Source organism: Oryctolagus cuniculus, chromosome 16 (genome assembly GCF_964237555.1).
Source record: "Oryctolagus cuniculus chromosome 16, mOryCun1.1, whole genome shotgun sequence".
Taxonomy (NCBI): domain Eukaryota; kingdom Metazoa; phylum Chordata; class Mammalia; order Lagomorpha; family Leporidae; genus Oryctolagus; species Oryctolagus cuniculus.
In genome coordinates this window covers 6,178,538-6,205,471 of record NC_091447.1, presented here as the reverse complement: position 1 = coordinate 6,205,471, position 26,934 = coordinate 6,178,538, and the positions used below count along the sequence as shown (strand labels likewise).

General features: G+C 39.6%; 1 protein-coding gene across 16 annotated transcripts in view; it reads left to right on the top strand.

Moving 5' to 3' along the window:
* Positions 1-26,934, top strand: part of DGKB (diacylglycerol kinase beta) — a 773,939-nt gene that overhangs the window by 221,117 nt on the left and 525,888 nt on the right. For all 16 annotated transcript variants that reach the window (XR_011382945.1, XM_051832536.2, XM_070059385.1 and 13 more), the window contains 3 exons: positions 14,111-14,160; positions 17,485-17,559; positions 20,791-20,910. Coding sequence is in view for 15 of the 16 variants with exons in the window: in XM_051832536.2 (XP_051688496.2) it covers positions 14,111-14,160; positions 17,485-17,559; positions 20,791-20,910 (245 nt within the window). In the remaining variant the exon portion in view is untranslated. The remainder of the gene's footprint in view (positions 1-14,110; positions 14,161-17,484; positions 17,560-20,790; positions 20,911-26,934) is intronic.

The following is a 26,934-nucleotide window of genomic DNA, read 5'->3' as shown; positions in this document are numbered from 1 at the left end:
TCTCCTGCAGTTTTACATTTACAGATTCCTTACATTCATGGATTCTTGTACAGATACAGTATTCTTTTTTTATTTCTCAGTAAGACTTTTATAAATATGTCATGATGGTTGATTTAATATATACTGACCTCCAAAAAGGTTACAACTTACTAAATAGTCAAAACAAGGTGAATGAAAAGAAAAAAAATCAATTATAATTAACATGGAAATAGATGTAAGCAAGCACCTACAGTAATGAACTTTTGCAGGTAATTGTTGAGTTTAGCTGTGACTTGCAGGAGGCTAGGCAGAAATGAAGACATACACATTGGCTGAAATGAGAGGTTCTCACTCTTCAGCACACATCAGAATCACCTGCAGGGCCTGTGAACCCACAGAGTGCTGGGTCCACCTCTCAGCTGTCTGACCCAGCAGGTATGAGATGGAATCTGAGAATTTGCATTTCCCACAAATTTCCAGATGATGTTGATGATGTTATTGGTCCGTGGACTGCACTGGCTTCCATGGTTCCTTCTGTCTGGAGCAGACCTACCCACATAGACCCAGTTCATCTGAAATGTCAGTTGCCTTGCTTGGAATTGATGAATGGTGGCAATATGTGTGAGACCTGCTGTGTGGTTGGTCCATGTTTACAGGAAGAATACTTTTTTCAAAATAATTTTCTGCCAGTCTCTTTAGGGCTTCCCACTAATTTCCATCTCCCCCTCTGTCCTTCCTGCCAGGCATTTACACAATGTTTAATATAAAGTTTATCCACTGAAAAGAAACTTGAGGGGTAGTGGTACAGATGATTATGCTGCCACTTGCGATGCCAGAAACTCATTTGAGTGCTGTTCAAGTTCCACTGCTCTGCTTCTGATACAGCTCCCTGCTAATGTGCCTGGGAGAGCAGCAAAAGATGACTCAAGTGCTTGGGTCCCTGCCGCCCATGTGGGAGAGCCAATGGAGTTGCAGGCTCCTGGCTTCATCTTGGCCAGCCATGGCTGTTGGGGCCATATGAGGAGTCAACCACTGGATGGAAGATCTCTTTCTGAGTCTTTCCCTCTCTCTCTCTCTCTCTCTGTCACTCTGCTTTTCAAATAAACAAACAAAAAAAAATTTAAATAAACTTAAGAAACACAAATTCCTAGATTTCTATAAATTCTGAGCCTGGTCTTCGACTTGCTCTGTTTAACCCAATTCCAATTCCTATTAGAGAACCTTGCCTAACCTGAGATTCTCAAATAGAAATAGAAGGTATCTCGGAACCTTCCCTGTGTGCTCGTGGAAATTGTATATGCTTTTATATGTATGTGTGTATGTGTACACACTAAGGTGGTGGGAGGATTCCACTGTGCCTCTCCTTGTTGTGAACACTAACTCCAGAGTGAATACATGAGGACATGATTCCTGGAATGATTTTTTGTCACCCTCTTTAGTCCCCAGCCTTAAGCCCTCTACAGTATCTTATGAAGATTCAGTCAATCTCTGTTTCAGTCCTCTTGCATGCCTCAAAATCTGTGACTTCATGTTGATTTATTTCAGCCAGACCTTCTATTGCAATACCCCAAGATTTGTAACTTGGAAGGACTGTCCTTATTCTAAAACCTAAAGCTCTGTAACTTAGCTTTGACCACAGTCTATGTTTACTTAACTTCTTCTCTTCTAATTTAAACATGGCAGGGCCTCATACTTAAGAAGTTGGCCCGTTGACTTACATTGATTCACTGTAAACCCCCGATTGTCACACACTATCTCAGTGACCTGGGTACATTTATAAAAACCTCCTTCAAAACTCAGTGTCCTCAAGTGTAAGATTGTGATGGCAGATCATGTATCTCATGGGATAGCTAGGAATATGAGATGAAGTAATATTTACTCACATAAGTCGCGTCACTTTTATCAGTTAATGTAGACATTTGTTAAGTACAATGAATAAAAGTAAGTTAAAAATTCTCAACCTTTGACCAATTCACTTCGTCTTAAATGTGCCTGCTGCCTTTGGACTCCCAGGTCTTAAACTTGAAGCTGAGCGTGATTTCATAATTTAATTCCTTGTATGCTGTGGTTACAGAGATTTAATGGAATGTATAATTCCCAGGATTATGTCTCTGTACAAAATCTCAGATAAGTGCCCATTGATTCTCTCAACTTTTGCTTTCCAGTTAAAAATGAATCCAAGTGACTTGTTTTTTTTCTATAACCTATTTAGTCATCATTTCACCCACCAGGTGTGAGTTCTTGCACTTTCACTCACGTGGCAGCTACTAAAGCCTTGTCAACTCCTGTGAACAATGTCCCTCTGATGGTTCTTGACCGACTCATACTTGGACTTGGAAATTTAACCCTAGACTTAGCCTCCATAAACTCACAATTTGATCCTAGCCTGCCATGCTGGTCTTGAATTTGGCTTTGAGCTGCACACATGTGCACAAATGATGTCATGTGAGTCAGCTTTGATGTCTTTGTGAGTCAGGTCAAACCATGACCTTCTCTACCTTCGTGTCTTTGGTTGTACTGTAGTGTGTCTGCTGGGGAAATTCTTTACCTTTCTGGGTATATGTCTGATCCAGTCCATTCTGCACGTGAGCCTCCCTCATATCAGGTGCGTCTCCTAGTCAGGTTATGTCACTCTCTTTGTACCCTGGCACTTTGTCCATCTGCCTATTCTGTCCCCTACTCCTGGGAGCATGTGTGCCAGCAGACAGATTGGCATAGCCATGAAGAGAAAATAAAAGTAGTGTGAATTATTTAATACATCAAACTACGAAATTCATTTAAACCTTTAATTTAAAATGCATAGTAGTCACACTTGGATTACTGTTTTTTGTTGTTAATGATTCAGCAAGAGCAATGTTTAAATTATCCTGCATTCACTAAGATACATTGCTGAAAAGAAATTAGTTGGAAAATATTGAAGAAAGGAGTCACTGGCACACAGATAACAAGGAATAGCCTGTTAACGTGACTGTCATGTAGGGTATTAACCTCAGAACCACTGAAATTTAACCTTGACGACCCCTGAAGATCATCTGCCCAACCTTCTTATAATTATCAATGAAAAAACTAAATCACAGAAAGACTGACTATTAATTTACTACCATTTTATCCAGCTGTGTCTAAATCCATGACTTCTGACTCACAGTATATCATGCTTTTTATTTTAGAAAAGCTATCTTAGGTTGTTTATACTCTTTCTTTTGTGGGCAAAAGAAAAGAAGGTGGACATTTGGCAGAGCTTTGCTGTCCAAAGTTGGAGTGCCTGGGTTTTCAGTCCTGGCTCTGCCTTTGATCCCAGCTTTCTGCTAATGCAGGCCCAGGAAGACAACAGGTAATGGCTCAAGTAGCTGGGTCCTTGCCTCCGATTTGGGAGCCCTGAATTGAGTCCCAAGCTCTTGGCTTCAACCTTGCCCAGTCCCAGCTGTTGCGGTACTGGAGAAGCTACTGGAGAACGAACCAGTAGATTGAAGATCTCTCTTGTGCTCTCTCTTTCTCTCTGTCTGTCTCTCTCTCTGTTTGTGTATCTACCCTTCAAATAAATGAAAATAAATAAAAATTATTAAAAAATAAATTAGCAATTTGTTACAGGGGATGTTAAGAACTCTAAGGAGTTTGTTTTTAATCTCTACCCTTAAAGCATTTTAAGTAGGCATTAAAATACAAAACCAAAATTAATTGTGAATTAAAAGAAATTTCAGCTTAAATGCTTTTTAAAATATATACATTCTAACCTTTAATAATAAGCTCTATCATAATGTTTTTACATTAGTAACATTATGAAAAATACAAAACAATAGTATTCCAAGAGAAAATAGATGGGTGCAAATTTGCGAGTCTTTGGAAGAGAACAGAATTCTAGAAAGAAAATGTTACCCTTGTCTTGCATAATATGCCTTTGCTCTGATCTTTTAACTAAATACCTGTGTGGGAACATAATTGTTTCTATATAAAGTGGAATTACATGAGAATTAAAATAGAATGAAGTGGGTTAAACTAGCTTGTAACTTTGAAGCAGGTACCCACTTTTGGATGCTCTTTGGACAGAATAATTTTAAAATTGGGAATATTTTATTGTGCACCAAAGTGACTCTATGGTTGTGTTGATTTAAAAAAATAAGATCTGCTTGCTCATTGCTTCACTTGTCATTGGGACTTGACTTGACTTTTACATGTTAAGGACAAACAGTCTAATAGTTGCCTTTTTGTTACTGGATTTTTTTTCCCTACAGATATAATTAATCAGTTCCCAATTCTCTTCCTTAAATTCTGGCTCGGAAACTTGTGTTCTACCTGTGTTCCTTTATCTTCTCAGTGATTATTACTCCTCTTCAATTTATTCTACTTGCTCTGTCTTTATAGAATTGCTATCATTTGAAAATTCAGTGTCTATGACAGAATCCTAAATTAATTTTGTCTTTTTCACATTTTCTCATTTTTCCTCTTCTATCTTTCATTTTACATCTGGGGCATCATTTACATTTTTTGATGACGGCCATCCCCTTCTTTTCTATCATACTTGTAACTTGGCAGAAAAACCATTTATTCTCTGCAGGATTGCAGTCTGTTCTAACTCATGGATTCAAGCTTTCCTTTAACTTACTACGTCTTCCATCCTCCCTTGTCTCCTTATATTTTTAGTTTCTTTCAAATTACTTTTTGGAAAGGATCTGAGGTTGGTGACACTGCGGGTGAGTGGGTGAAGTTTAAGTCTGGCTCCCTGGAGATCAAGTGTCTTTAAGGAGTCAGGACATGGACCGTCACACAATAGCTCTACCTCTGCTATTATACTCCTCTCAGCACATTTCCCAAGGACCAGGACTGTGAGCCCAGAACTCATGTGATTTGACTTTTGCTGGACTCAAAGATTTGCTCTTTGGTTGATGGTTGAGGGACAACGTGTGAGGGGTAGTACTTGAAGGGTTAATTTTTTTTCCAGGTGGATTGATTAATCTTCTTCCAGTTCACAACCTTTTGTGTGAAAATCAGTACCTTTTGTCTTCTAATAGCTTGTTCGTATTCCTGAGTTAGTGTCTCAACAGCTTGTAGGTGTTTTTTCTTCTCTCATTGTCTTTGTGCTTATAGATTATGCATATTTCTTACTGTTACTATCATGGTACGTTAGAAGAAAGCCACCATAAATATATGTACTCAATATTTAATGTTTTCCCTCACTAAACTACAACTTTAAATTAGTAAGATGGAATTATCTCTAAAAATTAAAATTGTTGGCTCGTTCTCTTTTCTCTAAGGCTAAAGAAAAGTTTTAACCTTGACCAGGACTTGATTGAAATAGAAGGCATACAATAATGAGCCTTCCACTATATCTGGTATTTTTTTGTTATTGCTGTTATTTTTAACTAGAGCTTAAAATTCTCCAACTCTGTTCATAAGCAACAATGAACTCTTCTTAATGTGTTTTAAAATAAATTATGTAAACATTAGGCTTCTGTGTCAGGCAATAATGAGCCAGGTGTTTTCACACCTATGTTTCTACTAGAAACAACTAGGGAATTTAGAATGAATATATATAAATTTTAAGTGTCTTGGAAGGTTTCTGAGAATTATCAGAGCCAGTTGGATTTGCAAGTCAAATTCTTTTACTCCAGCCATCACTGCAGCCTCCCCGGGTTTGCATTCACAGGAAGCTATGATTGAAGTGGAGCTAGAACTCCAAACTTGGGGGATGGGAGCCCAGATTTTGCTGTTGTCTTTAAGTTATCAATTATCAAATAACTAAGAGGCTGCTAGCTGGGCAGTTTTCAGTAGTTATTTTTCAGCATGGCAAATAGAGCTGAATGCCCAAGAATTTCTAGTAGGTGTAAGATTTCTAAGTGTGCTTTACAGTTGCATTTTCTTGATGACTGATGATGTGCAGTTTGATATATATTCATGGGCTACTCATATTTCATCCCATTTTGAAGCCTCTGCTCAAATTTTTGTCTCTTTCTTAATTGAGTTTTATAACTGAGCTATAGAATTTGTTGAATTTGTTCATATAGTATGAATCCTGAAAATGTTTTAAAATCTCTGGCTGGCATATTTATTTTTAAGAGTATTTGTATTTTTAAAGGGCATATGTTCTGATTATGATGCAGTTTAGTTCAATCTTTTTTTTCATTAATACTTCATGCTTTTTTGAGCCCACCATAAGAAGTCTTGGTTACCTAAATGGAGTAGAGATATTTTACTGTATTTTCTTCTAGAAGATAATTTAGCTTAAGATTAAAGTTTAAAAATGCTTTAAACTAATGTTTGTGTTTGGTGTGAGATAAGATTCAAGATGTTTCCCTTCATTCATGGATAACCACTTGTTCTTTTGTTAAAAAGACTTTTAAAAAGAGATTCAGGATGAGCATTTCTAACGTATAATTCAGATTTCACAAATGCCCCCATACCCACAACATTCTGAGCTCCAAAGTGATACCACAATTGAGGAATTCCACACAGACCTCTGCCATGGATCACAGCCAAAGCGCAGGTGCAAAACACATGGTTTATTTAGTGACCCAAAGGCAAAAGACCCTCCCAGCCCTTTCAGCTAGGAAATACACAAGCTTTGTTTCATGAAAAAAAATTAAAAATATTATACTAAGTTGCCTTCTAGCTATTTATACAGACAATCTATGGAAATGAATTTTGTTTAGATTTGGGTCTTATTTCTAAGATATTTCATTTTATATATATATTCAAATATTCCAAAAACTTTTAAAAAGATTTATTTATTTGAAAGGTGGAGTGTTGGGAGGGTGGTTGAGAAAGAGAGAAAGAGAGAGAGAGAGAGAGATCTTTCATTCACTAGTTCACTCCCCAAATGCCTGCAATAGCTAAGGCCAGGCCAGGCTGAAGCCACTAGCCAAAAGCTCTGTCATGATTTACCGTGTGGGTGGCAGGGACCCAAGTTCTTGGTCTGTTGTCTAGTGCCTCTCAGGTGGTCACAGGAAGTTGGGTCTGAAGCAGAGATGGGACTAGATCCCAGGCACTCTGATTTGTACCGTTGATGTTCCAAGCATTGGCTTAACCAACTTGTGTGCCACAGCATTTTCCACCTCCAAGATTTGGAAAAAAAAGCTTAAATTATGAAATACTTCTGGTCCAAACATTTTAGATAAGGGAATGTGGCAGCTGTACAGATAGCTAAGGAAGCAATAGAAAATTTAGATGTTGTAAACACTGCAGACATATAAAGGGTAATACAGATATTTTATGAATAAATTTATTCCAGTAAACTAAAAATTTAGATTTAAAAGACACTTTCATGGAAAACCACAATTTATTAAAATTTACCAAATAAAAAATTGAAAGTCCTAAAATTCTCATACTCATTAAGTAGACTGAATTCATAATATAAAAGTCACCTTCCAAATATCCAGGGCAAGATGTATTCTCCAGTGCATCACAATAAACATTAATTACAGTAATTCAAGCAGTAGTCACACAAGTCAGCTAGGTAATCATCCAGAGAACAGGAAGAGAGAAGGCTAGATATTCACAGTCAAGTCATCCATGTAAAGTGATCTACATAAAATATCAAGGTCCAAGTTATGATTATGTCAAGTATGTGGGTTTGATTTACCATTAGGAAACCAAGCATCTATTTTTCCACACCTAAGAGAATAAAGGAGAAACCATTTTTGATTATTTCAATAAAACAGAAGTGTTTGATCATATTCCACATTTGCTCTACCTATAATTAAAAACAAAAGATCTAGGGCCAGGATGTGGTGTGGGTGGGTTGAGCCACTGCCTACAGTGCCTGCATCCCATATGGGCACTGTTTGGAGTCCAGGCTGCTCCACTTCTGATCCAGCTCCCTGCTGATGCACCTGGGAAAGCATCAGAGGATGACCCTAGTGCTTGGGTCCCTACACCCACGTGGCAGGCCCAGAAGAACTCTTGGCTCCCAGCTTCAGATTGGCCTAGCTCCGGCCGTTGCGGAGTAAACCAGTGGATGGAAGACCTTGCTCTCTCTGTCCCTCCCTCTCTCTGCAACTCTGCCTTTCAAATAAATAAATAAAAATTTAAAAAAAAAATAACAATAAAACTCTTAGCTAACTAGAAACAATAAAGAGCTCCCTTAGTCTACATATGTTTATTTATTACAAACTTCCACCAATCTATTTCAGAATGAGATGTTGATGATTGTTCCATTGGGAATTGCTGTAAGTTTAAAACAAATTTGTTTTGGATATCATTGCCCATGGCAATGACAGGAAAAATGCATTGATTTTCTGAGGGTGGGAAAAGGAAGATATTAAAAATAATTGTTTATAGGCCAGCGTCGCGGCTCACTAGGCTAATCCTCCGCCTTGCGGCGCCGGCACACCGGGTTCTAGTCCCGGTTGGGGCGTCAGATTCTGTCCTGGTTGCCCCTCTTCCAGGCCAGCTCTCTGCTGTGGCCAGGGAGTGCAGTGGAGGATGGCCCAAGTGCTTGGGCCCTGCACCCCATGGGAGACCAGGATAAGTACCTGGCTCCTGCCATTGGATCAGCGTGGTGCGCCGGCCGCAGCACGCCAGCCATGGTGGCCATTGGAGGGTGAACCAACGGCAAAGGAAGACCTTTCTCTCTGTCTCTCTCTCTCACTGTCCACTCTGCCTGTCAAAAAAAAAAAAAAAATAATTGTTTATAGACTACATGATTATTTACCTTAAATTCCAAGATTATTTGCAGATAAATATTTGAAGCTATAAATGGACTTAGAATGATTTCTGACTATAAAGTAAAAATAGTTACCTGTATTTCTATATAACAAAAGCAGATAATAAGAAAATGAAAATTTTAAAACTTTATCATTTATATGCACTGAACATTTGAAAGGATTTTCACCAGAATGTCATGAAACAGAGAAATTAAGAAAGATTTAAATAAAGAGGAATTTAACATAGTAAAAGATTTTGAGACTCTGTACAATAAGTATTCTCCATAAATCTATAAATTCAGGGCATTCTCAACAGAAATTCAACAGGGATTTTGTTTGTTTGCTGATTGGGGGCAGAGTGGGGAGGTGATACACAAAATTTTTATGAGTATTGTGTATAAATGCAGAGGACAAGGCTAACCCACACCCTGGTGAACTAAATCACAGTATGTATTAGATTGCATGTGAAGGTATGTTTTTAAAGTTGTGACGGTGAAGACAGTGTGCACTGTTGCAGTAATAGACCAATAAACATTGGTACTGCACAGGGAATCTGGCAACTGATCCAAACACATGCGGATACCTGCTCATGACAAAGCCGGTTCTAAAGAACTAATAAGGATCATCATTCCAGTAATGAGCTCACACTTGGTTAACTGGATACCTACTACTGCTCTGTTGTCTAACAAATTGCCCCCACATTTTATGGCCTTAGACAATGGTACTACTTGTATTATCTCTCTAATTCTTGTATGTGGGTAAAACATTTTGATTAAAAAAAAAAAATTACCCAGGTAGCCTGGCTGCAGGTGTCAGGCAGGTACGACTACAGTCAAATAGGCTGGAGCTGGAGCAGAGGAGATCTGGAATATCCTGGGAATGTTTCAAAACTCCCCTGCACCCCTGATCTCTCTCATCTCAAGGTTGTCTTTGTCTTCCATGGTGGACAGTTTGAGATTGCAAACAGCTTTGGGACATTCGGATTGCTGACAAGGTGACTGTGTTCTCCAAATGCAAGTATTCCACTAAGTGAGGAAGAAACTGTCTCATCTGTTAGGATATTAGTTTCAGAAACAAGTGGAATGCCTTTGCCGCATTTTATTTAGTACAAGTGAAGACTTACCCTGATTGAAGAGATGTGGCTACAGACGCCCACCTGATGGGGGAAGTGGCAAGATAACGTGGGAGAAAAACATATGAGACTGCTGTTATTTTTAATCACTCTTTGAAAAATAAAATCTGTTACATATACAGAAAAAATTAAAATCATCTGCATCTCAAACCGTAAGGAAAATTTAACTCCAACGTTATCTAGGTGATAAATAAAGCAGGTCTTATGAAGGCTGATTTTTTTTTTGTACAACATGAATATTATACCACAAAGGTAAGGATTGATGAATTAATCCTTCTATTAAAATTATGATCTTCAATTCACAGAATGGTTGTATTCACAAAACAAAATGTCAAAACAGAGAGTTGGGAAAGAGTATGGTGTAGCATATGACCGAAAAGGGAACTTTGGTGAATCAGTAAATAATAATAACTAACTCTAAAGAAAATTGGGCAGGAACATTGAATAATCACTTCAAAAAAGTGAATATTTAGTTAGCCAATAAGCATATGAAAATCGTCTTCATCTTACTTGATATCAGGAGAATGTATATTACACTCCCAGTGGTACACTCCTGGGCTTCTACCAGGTCACATGGGAGGCAGTTGGCAATGGTCCGTGCTGCAGAGTAAGTGGAGCAGCTCAAATGGCCGTGGATTGTTGTTGAAGTCCAGTGTGCTGAAACCACTTTTGCTATCTGTTTGGCAGTCTCTACCAAAGGTAAACATTTGCAAATCCATGCCTATGTTGGTTTATAACCAACTGGTGAACGTTCACCTAGCGTAAAAGCCATTCACAAGGTTTGTGCCAGTAGTCTTTGAAATAGCCAAAGCATTGCTGCAAAGATCACACTGGAGACAACCTAAGAATTCCTTCAGCAGAATGAATCCTTTGTGATTTTATACACATAGAAATACTGTGCAGAGGAGAATATGAAAGAACTAACACCACCCACAAAAATAACAGGCAGTCACAAGTGGTGTTCAGTTAAGTGATACTAAAATTGAAAACAAGATATGAAGCAGTCACGGTGGTGGGTGGCACTGGGGAGGGGAGAGAAGAAGTGATTAGGGAACTTTAAGGGGTCTCTGGGGCTGGCATTGTGGTATGGCAGGTTGAGCCACTGCATGCAATGCCAGCATCCCATAAGGGCATCACGTTTGGTGCCGGCTGCTCCATTTCTAATCCAGCTCTCTGCTAATGCTCTGGGAAGGCAGTGGAAGATGGCGCAAGTCCTTGGGTCTCTGCCCCCACGTAGGAGACTTGGATGAAGCTCCTGGATCTTGGCTTCTGCCTGGCCCAGCACTGGCTATTCCAGACATGTGAGGAGTGAACCAGCAGATGGAAGATCTCCGTCTCTCTGTCTCTCCTTCTCTCCCTGTGGATCTGCCTTTCAAATAAAAAAAAAGCGGGGAGTTAGAAGGGTGGATCTCTGGTTAGTCATGTTCTCACCTTGGGTTTCCATAATGATAATGTTGACAGGTTCACTTGGGTAATTTGTTGAATATTTCTGTCCAGTGTTAGGACGCAATAAGGAATTCATTTTAAAGTCAGTTTTAAGTGCACAGTAATGATTAGGAAAGACAGAGAAACAGGTTTTTTTTAGGATTTATTTATTTATTTGAAAGGCAGTGTTACAGAGAGGCAGAGGCAGTGAAAGAGAGAGAGAGAGGAGGTCTTCCATCTGCTGGTTCACTCCCCAGATGGCCGGAACAACTGGAGCTGAGCTGGTTTGAAGCCAGGAGCCAATAACTTCTGAGTCTCCCATGTGGGTACAGGAGCCCAAGGACTTGGGCCATCTTCTACCACTTTGTCAGGCCATAGCAGAGAGCAGGATCAGAAGTGTAGCAGCTGGGACTTGAACCAGTGCTTGTATAGGATGCTGGCACTACAGGCGGTGGCTTTATCTATTATGCCATAGCACTGGCCCCACAGGCATATTTTTAATTGTTTTTTCTTAAGTCAGGTCATCATCAATTTCTCAATATAAATAATCACAGGGAGTCTTCTGGTGAGGCAGAGAACTAGGTATGAAAGCTACTTCTCCAGGAGCATTGAGCAAGTTAAGAACTAAATTAGTCTGGGAGAAAACCTATTGCTGCCTCTCTGTGGACAGACAGCACCTTTGGTGCCAATCCCTGGTCCAACTGGAGGCCCCTGATGTCCACAGTCTCTTCTGCAGCCCTTCCAATCCCCAGAATGGATTTTGTGCAACCTCTTTCCCTTGGGCCACTGGCCCCTGACTGATAACCTAAGCAATGCTTTTCTTTGGTGGGGTCTGGGCCGTGGGCACCCCACACCTGCTTCTGTATTTCTTGAAGCGCATGTGCCCATCAGGATCTACCAGTAGGCACAGGGGTACCATATATCCAAGCTGCGTAAGTTGTTTTAGTCATTTACCCCAGCAAGGATTAGTGAAACCACAGATGGCCATCCTTTTGAGCTGTTGGCTGGATCCTCAGAGGCCTCTGCTCATCCTTGGTCATGAACTTCTTCCCTTCCAGGAGTGGTATGTGAATTCTTGCCACCAACAAAGTTTTATATTTGTGACTTTGTTTACTCTTTGCTGCTGCATTGGAAAATCTTGAAATACCTAGATACATATTGTATAGTTTTTTCCCCTTCATTATGTTATTCTTTTGTTGAACAAATAAACAACATGGTTTGTAAATGGAGATATTTAAGTCTTTTGGCCTCTTTAACATTGTTTCCTTTAATTAAAAAAGTTTAATTATAGGGGGTGTGAACTAGTACAATCATTATGGAAGATAATATGGAGATAACTCAGAAATCTGAAAATAGATCTAACATATGTTCCTTACATTTTAGCCTTTGTTTGTGTCTTACTGTGGATAGAATATCATAATTAAATTGACAATATTTTTAGCCATATAGAAACTAATTTTAGATCTTATCAATAATTTTATGTTGAAGTTGGCAAAATAGTCATTAAATAAACAAATAATGGTTAATCTCAGATACATAATCAAAGTCTTGCTGTCATTGTACTTCCTAGTTTTTACTGTCTTTATTAATGTGAGATTTCAGTCTTTCAGATTCTTCAGGCAATTATACAAATGCAACGCAAATCCCCGCTTCCGCTCCCCTGTTTTCACAGCTGTATCGTTCTTCCCTGTTTATTTCCAGTGGCACCTGCAGCCCCTTCCACAGTGTCCTAGTGGAAGGAGTCACACAGGGGACCTCAGGCTGCCCAGGGACTTCAGTCCTGTGCTTTCCTGCATTCACTGGCACAGAACCAGCACTGTCTGTTTCCATATTTGATGGGTTCAAAGATTAGTCACCCCAGGCAGCTCCACCTAGATTCAAACAAATAAACCATTAATGCATCGAATGGGTCGACATCCTCCAGCAGAGAGAAAGCAGCCCTTGTTCTGCACCCAGTCTCTCCTGCACTACCGGGGGACCAGTCATAACCATGGCTTACATTTGCAGAGTGATCCATGGTTTTTGTTCCTGCCTGCCTTTCTTCCTTCGTTCCTTCCTTCCTTTTCCCTTTTTATTATTTCCTTCCTTCTTTATCTTTATTTACTTAAGAGAGAGAGAGAGAGAGAAACAGAGACAGAGAAAGCTCCCATCTGCTGGTCTACTTTCCAAATGCCTGAAATGACTTTGGCTGTCCCCGTCCGTGCCAGGAGCTGGGAATTCAATCCAGGTCTTGCACATGAGTAGCAGAGATCCAACCACTTGAGCCTCCACTGTTGTCTTCCAGGGTATTCATAAGCAGGAAGCTGGAATTAGGAGTCACAGCCAGGACTCAAACCCAGGCACCCCAATGTGAGATGCAGGTTTCCTGCATGGTGTCTTAACTGCTATGCCAAATCTCCACTCTTGTGCAGTTTTCAACATGTGCATGTGGTGTGCACCACCCCACTTTCATAGCAGATGTGTGTCTTGTGGCATGATGATTATTCCTGTGGCACAGACAAAAATAAGTGTTTGACAAAGCTCATGTGTTAGTGAACGATGTGTTCCAAATTATCCTTGGTTTGCAAAATTCCTAATCTTTGCTTTTCCTTATCTTCTCTTCCCTTTAACATCTAGGCTCTGACTGCTTCAATTTCTCTTCTGCTGTTTATGAGCTGACATTCAGTGATCTTACAATAAAGAATTTGAATGAACCAGAGCATTTGTTAGTGTTTCCTAGATGTAAACACAATCTCGTAGACTTTTATATCTAATATCCAGTGTGTTTTTTAACTGATAAAGTTCATTTTCAGTTAGTTTACAAACTTATCTCACATATTAATTGCTTTAGTGGGGATTTAGTATTTGTTTCCAAGAGAAGCTAAATTTTAAAGACTGTTTTAAACCAGTCTTGATCTTGCTCACCTGTCGTCTTTCTTTCACTCTTTTTTTTATTCAGTTATGTTTCGCCTTTATGACACCGATGGGAACGGCTTCCTCGACAGTTCGGTAATTTTTTTCTTCAGATTTTCTGTGAAAATTTGAAAGCAGCTTCTTCTGGGAAAATGCAATGAATAAATTTATGGCTGTTACCACTGCAGGCACTCTTTATATAATTTGCATGCACTTGCACAGGGTTTCTATCATTTGGTTTTTTGAAAGAGTGATCTTCGCAAACTGTTAAGATTACCGTTGTTCTGTGCAATCATTTTGCTACAAAACACGACTTTTTCTTTTCCTGCTCTGAACTTAAGTAACAAAGGCAGACTCCAACCTTGTCTGAATAAAACATAAGAGGAACTTGAGACCATTGATCTAGAAAGACAGAAAAACTATCAGTGACATTTGACACTAAGGAAAAGACAGGGAATATCAATAGAATTCAAAGGAATTTTAAAGTCAGTTTAATTATTATTTTCTCACTTTGAAATTTATCTCCACTGTTAAAAGAGGTCAATATATTTATAGATTGCTTTAAAAGACTTCCTTTGCTAAACTATCTATCCCAATTTTATATGTAGTCTATACTGCACAGATTTAGCTATAAATAGAATGGAGGAAAAAAAAGTCATCCCTTATGGTTAACTGAAGGAGAAAATAAAGTCCCTTGTACTCATAAGAGCTGGAATCCCTGAGAGCTCTCCTAGTTGTGGAAGTCAAATTTGGTTCCAGAGCAGAAATCAGAATCTGCTGTGAACGACCATTTCAGGTCCCATCCAATAATCGAGTGTATCTTTGGTGATAACATGGTTCGTGTATTCTGTTCTTTCCTATTCGATGAAGGAAAAATAAGAATGTTAATCAAAGAACAAGTGTCAGATTCTGGACGTTTTTGAAGTACACAGGTATATTTTTTAAAAAAATGTTTCAATGCAATGAACACTAAATGAGATAAAGATTATCTCTGATAATGAGTGAGTTTCTCTCTTTAGTTGTGGGAACTCTGTATGGCAGAGTTAAAACAGGGTTTTCCAAGCAAGGCAGTTAGGTTGGAGTTATTTATGTAGCAGTAAATAGGAGAAAATGATGTGAGCTTCGCTAGAGTGAAATAAAAACGTGTAGTTCCTGCTCTAGGAGATGGCCACCACTCTGAACTCATGCTCCAAGTCTCGCATTCCTTATGTTTAAGTTTTAGTGATTTTTCAAATGCTGTTATTTTTAAGTGCTTGGTAGTCTAGTTTTCCATCAAGGAATAAGAAGTCACATGATAAATTTGTTCACTCTCTGGTACCATTACACCGTGAGGGACTTTTATTTCTTCTAGATATTTCAATATGCTGATTGTAGCACTTATGACTCCACTAATGCAAATTATATGTTAATGGTGGTTTGTTTTCTTTAATGTTTCATTTTAATTAAATTAAAATGACGTTTTTTTACTAGGCTTTTAGCCATGGGTTGGCAGCTGATTTGAAAATTCAGTCAAGTGCTTTTTTTGGTCTCTGGCCATTCTTTATTAACATATATAGTAAATTACTTGCAATATTTACATCCATATTCCCAATATTGAACAATGAGTTGGGAATGTATAGATTTGTTTGTGGTTAAATTAGTCTTTGTGTGTAATTAGAAGTCTGAATCTAATTGCTGGAGTCTTCACCACACAATCTACTGCCCTGTATATTTCCTTCAATATCAGGTTCAAATTGTACCTTCTGAAGCCATTTGCTGTGGTACTTTTACATTGTGACAGTTCACCTATGGGAGGCAAAGCAAAAAATAGGTCATTTGAAGCACGACCACTATCTTTGATAAGAATAAGAATTAATGTTTCTTGATCACTTCTAACATTCTTTACAGCAAGATAAATTCATAAAATAGCATGTCTAATCTTTGCAGGAGCTCTGTGAGCCAGTGGAGATTAGATTCTTCCTAATAGTGATACAGAAACTGAGTCTGGGAGAGCTTAAATAACTTCTCTCATGGCACAAGCCCAGATACCAGCCAACCAAAAAAAGGTTGTTTTCTTAATATTATATCCAGGGGCCTTGACCCTCACAATCCATTAAGGCACAGACACAGTAGGTGAGTGATTGGTACCACATGCATGCACACACAAAGTACACACATATACACAGACATACATACACAATGCTACCAGGTTTCAGAATTTGCCCATCTCTGATAACTGCATTTGTGTTCGTTTATTTCCAGGGCAACCTATTTAACCTAAGTAGAAAATTCAAGGTTGTCGTTTTTGGAGAGAAGGAGTGAGCTTTCGTCAGTTCTCAGAGACATCAGTGCCCCCTCCCTAGACAACCTCTGTTATGACACGTGCTTGTCCATTCCAAGAGCACTGATGACTACATGTATATTACATAGCCTTTTCAGTGGAAGCATGTTTGATTAGCATACTTTCAGTATTTCTTATATTTTAACTTACACTGTAAAACAGCCCTTTTAAAATTATGTAACATCTAAATTTAAAATGACAAGCATTTTACAAAACTGCATTTAATCTTTTCTGGAGATACTTATAGGAAAAATAAAACATTCAATATCTATGTATAAAATATTTTATTTTTTTTCGCCAAGACATATGTATTTAGCTAACTGTTCTTCGGAGAGTCGACAAGTGAGCAGAGTAGTTTGAAAATTCAAACTGAAATCCTATCTTCTCACAAAAGAAACTCTACATATACTTAACCTCTGAACCTTGAACCTGAACATTTTCTATCACAGCAAACTGTCCCAAGAAAGGACTAGAACAGTCAATATACACTCTCAGTGTATCTGAGTAAAAATAAACCTCACACACTTCCTTCCACCCCTCCACATCTGTTCCCAGGGTAATCAGAGTCTAGCAAATCACCGACATGACAATGCACTCTTTCTTTCGCCAAGACTTCCTTCTCCTGGAAGGAAAGGGTTCCTGGTGTGGCTGTGCCCTCTCGTGGTGATGATCTCTAGGACAAGTACAGAAACGGCAGAGTCAGCTCTCTTCATTCTGTAGTTTATCAGACCTTGAAGATTTGAGTTATGTATACATAAAAGACACCTTCAGCAAGTTCATGGAAAATGTGGTTTTTTTTCCAAAACTGTATAAGAATTTCAGATCTTTTTGCACCAAACTGATGTTTAAGGCCATTTTCCTTGTACTTTTTGACATCTTTTCATATCATTTTATATGTGTGATTATGTAGAATATATTATTTGTATGTGAGATATAAATATATAATATTTACATGTGGGATGATATGGAATTGATGTTATGACTCACCCAAGATGTTGAGGTCCATATTGGACATAACAGTGCCTGTAATCCTGAAGTGTTAAGAACTTGCTAACGGTTTGTATTCATCTCTCTCTCTCTCTTCCCCTCGTGCCCCCCAGGAACTAGAAAACATCATCAGTCAAATGATGCATGTTGCCGAGTACCTCGAGTGGGACGTCACGGAACTGAACCCAGTAGGTATAGGAATGACTTGATGTTGGCTAGATTTTGGAAGTCCCCTCGCTTTTTTTTATTTTTGCATTTTCTGGGACCCATGTACATTATTCTTATTTGGCTCTTTCTTTTGATGACTCTCTGATTTCTAATCAGAAGTCAAAGTGTATTCTCAACTACATAATTAGGTGCAGGAGGTATTCTGAAGCTATTGGCAGTAACTCTGGCCTTCTTCTTCATGGGACTTATTTGGAGTGATGATAAGTGACACTTATCAGTAGAGAAAGCTGATGATGGGCATGCCAGAATCAAGCCATGCCTTCAAGAAGATGACAGTCGTTTTCTATGCCTGGTGCATTGTGTTACCTTGTGAGAATGCATTAGTTAACACTAGAAACTCTTTGAGGAAAATCCACTAGTTTCATCATTTTCCAGGTGAATAAATTAAGACCAAATATGTTAAAATCACTTGCCCCAAACTCGTTAGTTACATGGTTTTTTAATCAAGTTATTTAAAGAAGTGACACTTACAATGCTTGTAAGAATTCAGAGCTTCTTATTTTAGGAACATTTGTATCAAAATTCCCAAATTATTCAAGTGTCTATTAAACATATTTAATTAGAAAGTTTGACTTTGGTCACAAGTAATATTTAGGGGGAAGAGTTGATCAGAGCAACTGATCTCACTGTGTTATGGAAACTATATTTTACAAAATGGACATGAATAAAGCAAATGCAAACCAATTTTATGTTAAAAAGCTTGTATTTCATATGCATTCAAGGAACCAATTTTTAGCCACGGTTGGTGTTTATGCCGTCAACAGGCATGATGTTGTGGGGACTGTGTGTTGCAGGAGCTCTGAGAACATTTCCCTTCCTTTGTAAGCTAAAGCCAGGGAAGTTCAAGCCACTTACAAAGGAGGGCCCTGCTTTTACAGTGGTGAGGATTTTCCCAGCGTCAGCTCAGCTGCTCTCGATGCGATTGCACCTGCTGGATGCATAGAGTGATTGGCAGATGTGAGTCACAGGTTGCAGTTGGTATCTGCAATGCCAAAGTAGATAGTAGCATGCATTTAACTTTCTATGTCATTCACCTTGTTCCTATTCTCCCTGAAATCAAGGGGATGTCTATGGGTTTTGTTGCATAGTTTGGGTGTGTTCATCTCAGTTTCCCCCCAAGGCTATTGACAGTGATCTCCCTTTGACAATGATCCATGTGTCCATTAAGCCCACTTGTGCTCACTGGAGTTTGAGGAAAGGAGAACGATTTTTTTTTTCCCTATCAGCTTTCAAAGCAGATATGGAAACAATTGACCTTCCAGAAAAAAAGGTTTCTGTGAAGGACGGCTGCAGATTGAGGAGGAGGGGAACCTGGGTGCTCCGAGAGAGTCAGTGGCTGGGCAGCCTGGCCAGGACAAATACCTGCTGGACACGTGAGGAGTGGACGATGGCGTCACGTGTCACCTGTGTTCCTGAGAAGTCGGCCACGCTGCTGGTGGATTGAACAGCAGTGGTTGAGACCACAGTAGTACCATGAGCGCTGTGTTTGCTGCCGCGCCAACCACTGCACCTTGATGCTCGAGCAGCTCTGAGCACGCCAAACAAACGTGCACGTTGCCAGAGTCCTCGGTGTCTGTAATAAAGAGAAGCAAACACGTGGGGCAGTCACAGTGCCTAGGGAAGACTGGGATGTCCTTGGAAGGAGATTGTATCAAACTCACCTAAGCCCAGATGTTAGATTTATTAGGTGCAAAAGGGAAGCATCAGAAACCAATGCACTCATGCACAGTTTTGTTTGTCTTATTCACCAGCATGGTCTCAAGGGACAGGACATGTACCATTTTTTTTAAGTCACATTTTGCCAAATTCTAAATGATTTCTCCTATCCTTTACTTTGTGGATAATGAAATAATTATTCCAGCATCTGCCACCCCCTTGCACCCCCTTGCTTTTTTTTTTTTTTTTTTTTTGGTTCCAAATGTCTCCTTCTACCCGCAGGCCAGTTTATTGCTATGAAAGGACGTAATCTGCTTTTCCACCAAGCACAGGAGTCCTTCTCCCCAAACTTCAAGCACAGCATTGATTCCGCCTCTTCTGATCTTTCTTCTGATGCTCTTTGCATTTCTTTCTTCTGCCAAGTTGATTAGAATTTGCAAGTGATACAAGAACAGTAGGCTCTTTGCTCTTTAGGGTTCTCACTACGTTTGCCCTCTCAGTGCCTTTTGATGGAAGTAATTTGCCTTCCTCGTGGCCAAAAGCAATATGGTCCAAAAACGTATAAGTCGCCATTACTTGCAGCAAACAGTACAAAACAATGCTGTGTATGCCAGGGGTTCTTCTGTTGAGCATAGATTAGCTGATGTCGTGCTCACGGAAGCCCTCAGAAGGGGGTGCCAGTATTGTCTTTATGCCACAGAGAGGTAAACATATCAGAAACAAGCACCATGAGGAACATTTCTGGACATTACATGTGAGTCATCTTTACAAAAAAGTCTGGGGGTGGACATGTGCTCTAGGGACTAACACACAAGCATCCCGTATCAGAGTGCTGAGATGCCACACTGCTCCCAGCTGCTGGCCCTAGCTTCGGCCTCATGCACACCCTAAGGAACAATCCTGATGGCTCAAGTGACTGAATTCCTGCCATCCACCCAGGAGACCTGAATTACTTCGCTGGGTCCCAGCTTCTGACCCAGCCCAGCCCTGGCCGTTTCAGGCATTTGGGGGAGTGAATGAACTGCTGGGAACTCTTTTTGTCTCTGCTTCTGTTTGTTCTCTCTCTTTGTCTTTGTGCCTTTCAAATAAAAAACTAGTTCGGTTTTTCAAAAGATAAAATGTATCTAATCAGATAACAGTTGGATCATTTAACTTCTCCAGTATCTGGAGTTCTCACAAGCACTTAATCTTTGCTTAAGTTAATGAATTCAGTTAATTTGCTCCAATGTTTTCTAGGATATATAGGAATTGAACAGAATAGCCCTGAGAAAGTAGTTAAAGATCACTTTCACACTTAAAGTTACTTTTTTGAGTCAACTGTGGTGCTCACTGGAAAAACATTAAAACGTTATGTGCCTGCTTCTTGGAGTTGATCAAGGTGACTGGGATTAGTGATGGGTCGAGTTACCAAGACGTTTTCCTCAAATGTCCACGTAGGTGTCAGACAATCTGTTACGAACAATTCAGAGGTGCTGCATTGTATGGCATTTATTTACTGATCCACGGCAAGTGTGTCTTCATCTCCACCCTTCCAGATACTTCATGAAATGATGGAGGAGATTGACTATGACCACGATGGCACCGTGTCCCTGGAGGAATGGATCCAAGGAGGGATGACCACCATCCCACTGCTCGTGCTCCTGGGCTTGGAAAACGTGAGCTGGGTCTCGTGGGAAGGGTGGGTGACAAGACAGTGGGGTTCTGAGTTGCACCTGCTGATTAGGAATGGATCTGGCCATTTCCTCCATGAAAAGTGGAGTGAGTGCCTGCAGTATGCCATGAAGCTATTTTACAGTCACTCCTGGTGAAGCAGTTCTTGCCACAGACATACTGATTCAGTGTCGGTATTAACTTAGGATTTACCTCTTTTGAATTCCTTTACTTAAATGGTGCAATTAAAACAAAATCACTGGTCTTCTCACATCATGTAATGCAAGAAGCACCCTACATAATTGCATTCTTTGTTCATTGTGGTGCTCTTTTCCCTTCATTGCCTCCTCCCTGTGAAAATACTGTATTTATTAACAAACAATTCTTGGAAGAGGCAAGTGTATATCCAAGGTGGTTGGTAGACTCTCTGAAAAATTGCACATTTTTTTATGTATCAGCAACTAGTCAGACTCACAATTCTAAGCCTGTTGAAACTTTTCTTGTATCAGCACCTCTAATAGCAATTAAATACTATTTGGGGTATGAACCAGATCAGCCTAAGGTCACTCTGTGCTGTAAGAGTGACCTGGAAACAAAATTTTGCTGACCCAGCCTTGAAGGGAATTTCAGTCATTTTTCATTTAAAAATCGATCGGGTCAATAATCAGGACAGCGTTTTGTACTTAGCATTAATGGTTAAGCCCAAAGCCACTGTGATGTGTGTCGAGAACCACGGAGCCTGTGAGTGGGGTGCTTCCATGCTAGAAAGCACCATGACGTATATCATATTTAGAGTTTTGAGATGCAAGAACATGCGTCCGTCACTTTGCTGTTGAACCTACAATTTTTCATACTTTTTGCTGCAGGCAAAGATGATCTGGGAGATTCAAGACTACACCACCATTACTCAACATACTCAGTATTTAAAAATCAGCTCTCAAGGATTTGCACGGCCTGTGTTTGTAAACATGAGTGCATCTGAAAGTGTGATTTGCATGAATACATCTGGGGGCTTTAAGAGAAGCACAAATCAGCTTTAGGAATATACAGTTGGGCTTACAAAGTAGAAAAATCTACAGCTTAGGAATAAATAAGTGGGTTTCAAGAGCTCAGCATTTCTTTCTTTCTTTCTTTTTTCTCTTTTTAACCTATATCTTCAAATTCTTTTACAGTTAGTTTACCCTTACCCTTCATAAGGTGCATGCCATCTTAGAAATGATCAGAGGAAGGATAATAAGACACTGATAGGCTAGGTATAAGAAATTGCACTTAAATAATTTCTTAAAACTAAAGGTAATAGGGGCAGGGTTTGGAGCAGTGGTTAACCCACAACATGCAATACCCACATCCCAAAGCGCCTGTGTTTGGGGCCTAGCTCTGCTTCTGATTTCAGCTTCCACTACTGTGCACCTTGTGAGGTGGTGCTGGTGGCTCAAGTACTTGGGTCTCTGTAACCCATGCAGGAGACGTGGATTGAGTTCCTAGCTCTTGGCTTCAGCCTGGCCCATCAAAGCTGTTGGGGGATTTGAATGGAAGATCTCTCTCTTTCTCTTCCTATCTCCCTCTACTTCTCTATCTACACCTTTCAAGTAAATAAAAATTACTTGAAAGTAAATAAAAATTATAAGAAAAATAAAAGATAATTAATATAAATTGCATTGTTCACAAATACATATTTCTGAACTTTGGAAAATTAATGAAACAATGTTTCTTTGTAGCCAGTGCTTTGATGGGACAAGTCAGGTAGTAGGTTTTTTGTTTAATTGTTCAGCATACCTTGTGAAAAAAGCATAATGTAAAGAAAAGTATTGAGAGAAAAAATTTGGAAAAAGAAAATGGGTGAAATGTTAACACATTAAGGGTTAGTGAATATTGGGGTCCCCAAATGGTTGTCAGATTATTCTAGTATAGAAGTTCCAATAATAATGGTGTCCCAGAAGGGAGCTATATATTTTGAAGCTTAAGTTTGTATATTTTTAGTATTTATGGAAATCGAGGATGAGAGATGGAGACAACATACAGAAAACTATGGTGAGCAGGAGGTTTAATCACCTCCATTTTAAATATCACAGAAACATTTTGGGATGTTTTTCCTTTTGGATATTATTTTATAAATAATTTACATTTAGCTTATGGAGTTTTTAAAGACTATGGATAATTTCGTTCACAAACTTACATAGCTATAACCCTAAGTTAAACAAATGACAGTTTCTAGCATGACAATAAGCCTTTTCAGTTGATGGAAATATTGGCTTTTAATGTGAACTCTGTTAGTTTTACATAATTTTCTTCAGAATTACATTTATCCTTTATGTTCTTTGTAAAAAGAGATTGTTTGATGCTCAATAGGGCAAGTCAATTCAGGATTTCAGAACAGTAATCAGGACTGTGTTCCCACTCCCTGCCACTAGATGGCAGAGCTACATTGTTTAACGTTTGAGGGCACCTTGACTCAGGAGATTGGCGTTTTACCTGCTAGAGCAAATCTGAAAGGACTTTCCTTTTTTTTTTTCAGGTATTTAAGAAAAAAAAAAAGCCAACCATATTTTGAGTTGTCTTTTGATAAAATATAAAAGCCCTGTAATTATTAATAATGATCAAAAACCAGAGCTTCCATTTGCTTTAAGCATTTTTTTTTTAAGATTTATTTATTATTTGAAAAGCAGAGTTACAGAAAGAAAGAAGAAAGAGAGAGAGAGAGATGAAGAGATGGGGAGGGGGGTCTTCCATTCACTAACGCACTCCTCAAATGGCCACATTGACTGAGCCAGACTGAAGCCAGGAGCCAGGAGCTTCTTCCAGGTCTCCCATGTGTGTGCAGGACCCAAGCACCTGGGCCATCGTCGCTGCTTTCCCAGGCACATTTGAAGGGATATGGATCAGAAGTGGAGCAGCCGAGACTCGAACTGTATGGGATGCTGTTGCTGCAGGCCGAGGTTTAACTCGCTGTGCCACAGCGTGGGCCCCTGGGTTGGACAGTTTTTAATGCTAAGACATTGAGAGTGTTTTTGAAGAGCAGGATGGCACCAGGATAACTGAGTGATGAGGGATGTTTCTGGTAATTGAGATTTCTTTCGTTTCTTTGGACAGCCCATGTGCTGTGTTAGTACCTACAGAGAATGTGCTCTATGCTGCCTCTTCCTTGCCTTTGGCTTGTTAATTTGGAAACCAAGAACCTGCAGCTTGGGGCTGGCCTTGTATTATAGAGCCTGCCTTGTTAGGCTGCCCTATCTATTCTTGTCTCTTGTCAGTTATGAGCTCGGGGAGCAGAGATTCTAATTGATAGTGCATGTTAGATACCACAGTGGAATGAGGAGCCTGAGGTAGATTACACAATCCACAAGGCCGTCCTGGGAGACTACTCTTCACTTCTCATGACAGCCACAACAGCTATGGTTTCATGGCCGGATATTTGTCCCCGTCAACATCACACCCAAAGCTACTCCATTTTAAATGGGGCCTGTTTCAGTGCCCAAACCAGCAGTGGAGATGATGATGACTTGGTTATTATTGTTCACCAAAAATTAGGGCATAAATCTTGTCTTTTCTCTCATAAATAAACAGGTCAGATACAGCATGTCATTGAATGTTGATCTTTTCATCATTAAATGACCTCCTCATCATCGGCCGTATTCCATGAATTGGCAGTTAAGAAGAGCCCGATATTGAATGCTTAGGTTTATGTCAACATTGCTCAACTCTGTGGGTATAGCACAAAAGCAATCCCAAAAATTATGCAAATGGACCGGCCAAGCCAGTTCCAATAAAACTTTATTCAGAAAAAAAAACAAGCTGCTGCCCAAATTTAGCCCAATACCAATGGCCAGTCTGTTTTATATACTGATTTGTCATTCTAAAAACACTCAGCTTTCATTGAGTTGTTGTTGTTGTGTTTTTGTTTTTTTTTTTGTTTTGTTTTTTTTTGTTTTGTTTGTTTGTTTGTTTGTTTGTTTTGACAGGCGGAGTGGACAGTGAGAGAGAGAGAGACAGAGAGAAAGGTCTTCCTTTTGCCATTGGTTCACCCTCCAATGGCCGCCACGGCTGGCGTGCTGCGGCCGGCACATCGCGCTGATCCAAAGGCAGGAGCCAGGTGCTTCCTCCTGGTCTCCCATGGGGTGCAGGGCCCAAGCACTTGGGCCATCCTCCACTGCACTCCCTGGCCACAGCAGAGAGCAGGCCTGGAAGAGGGACAACCGGGACAGAATCCGGCGCCCCAACCAGGACTAGAACCCGGAGTGCCAGCGCCGCAAGGTGGAGGATTAGCCTAGTGAGCCGCAGCACCGGCCTCATTGAGTTTTAATAATCGTTCAGCAGAAGAGAAGCTAATTCCCTTTTACTAAGTGCAAGCAGAGCACCCAGGCAAGACAAGAGGACAGGATGAGACAGGAAGGAGAGAGCAGGGAGCAGAGAACTCATCCAATCTGTTCTACCTCAGCTCAGCTCTGTCATTTAGCGCCAAGCCCTTGCTCTTTCTGGAAAAATGTCAGTTCTAGTGCTCTTTCCCATCAAGCATTTCTTGTCCTAGATGAACAAACAAACAAACAAAAAAAAAACACTTTGAGTCCTGAGATCTATGACCTTGGATCATGATTAGAAAATTTATAGTAAATTTCCTTCATTCATATTTTCATGAAATCTATTGAACATATAAGCATATACGTTGCAAGTGAGGGTACCTTAACTTCGTTGTGGCTTGGAGTGGTCATGTCTAACCTCAATGGTTTTTTAATGAATTTGTATTTCACTCTTATAGAAGTGCTCCAAGAATCCTGCTCTTTTCCCTGTCTATAATTTAAGTGTTGCTTTTGATTGAGATTTGGAATGTATGTGTGTACCTGAATCAACAAAGCACAATGAGAGATGTTCTCTGGTGAAATCTCTGAGCCATGGCAAGTAGAAGGTGTTTTATTTTTCATGGACTAAATTATATGTGGAAAGCTGATATTTCATCCTCCAATTTTTAAAATTTCAGTTTGGTTAAGAGTTTTGTTCTACTGTCTACACACTTCTCACACTAGAAAAGGGCTGTCAGACTAAATAAATACAAGGATTCTTTAGAATCAGATTAGATGGTTCCAGAAAAATGACTACAGCGTTAGAGCTGCTGATCTGCATTTAAGCATCAGGGACAAGAGGAACCCAGGATAGCCTAAGAATATGTGTTTGTGATATGGGCAGTCGATGGCAACTCCATTTAGAATTTTAAGTCTTTGTATTGTCTTTGCCTGGAACTAGCAACCCATTGCTTTATCCAAAAACAGAGTTTCTTTCTTATTGTTATACTTTTTTTTTGGAAACCTGAACAAAAAAGTGAACTTGAGGCCCCTTATTATTTAGTGAGTTGCAAGGAATTTACACCAATAGCTCTTCTATGTGATAAGCTAAGGAACAAAGCCAGATATGGAGACAGGAGTTGGAATGGCAGTGGAATTTTACCTTCAGATGAGATCTTCTGAAAAAAAGGTGTTATTGATACTCACCCCAACTCACTTGGCCATTATATGGAACTTTGGAAGTACTTAAGGAAACCCTTCAACTTTGGAATTCACCAATATAGTGAAAAGCACTTGTTGAAGTCATAAAGTGCCTTCCCATTGAAACATGCCTCTGGTTTCTGGGAAATTAAGAGACATGGAATAATGTAGTGCTTTTTCCCAGTACAGACTAGCCTAGGGAGCATTGAGCTTTTCTCTGTCATCAGCACACAACTTATCTGCTTCATTATAATATGCAGTGTTATACGCAGTAGCGAAAAGAAGTGAGCAAACATTTTATGCAATGCAGTGCAGTGAATCTGCAAGTAGGCATCTCAGTTCCCATGGCAGAGACATGGGGATGGTCCATAACTAAACCCAGTAATGGTGACAATATTTGCTGTTTTTGGAACACCAGTCTCCCAAGGAGCTAAATTAACTTCACAGGTATTATATGATGAAACATCACACCATGGATCATTTTATTAGACAGGAAGATAAGAAGAAAGGTGAAATAGCTCGTTCACATTTTCATAGTGGACTAGGTATCAAACT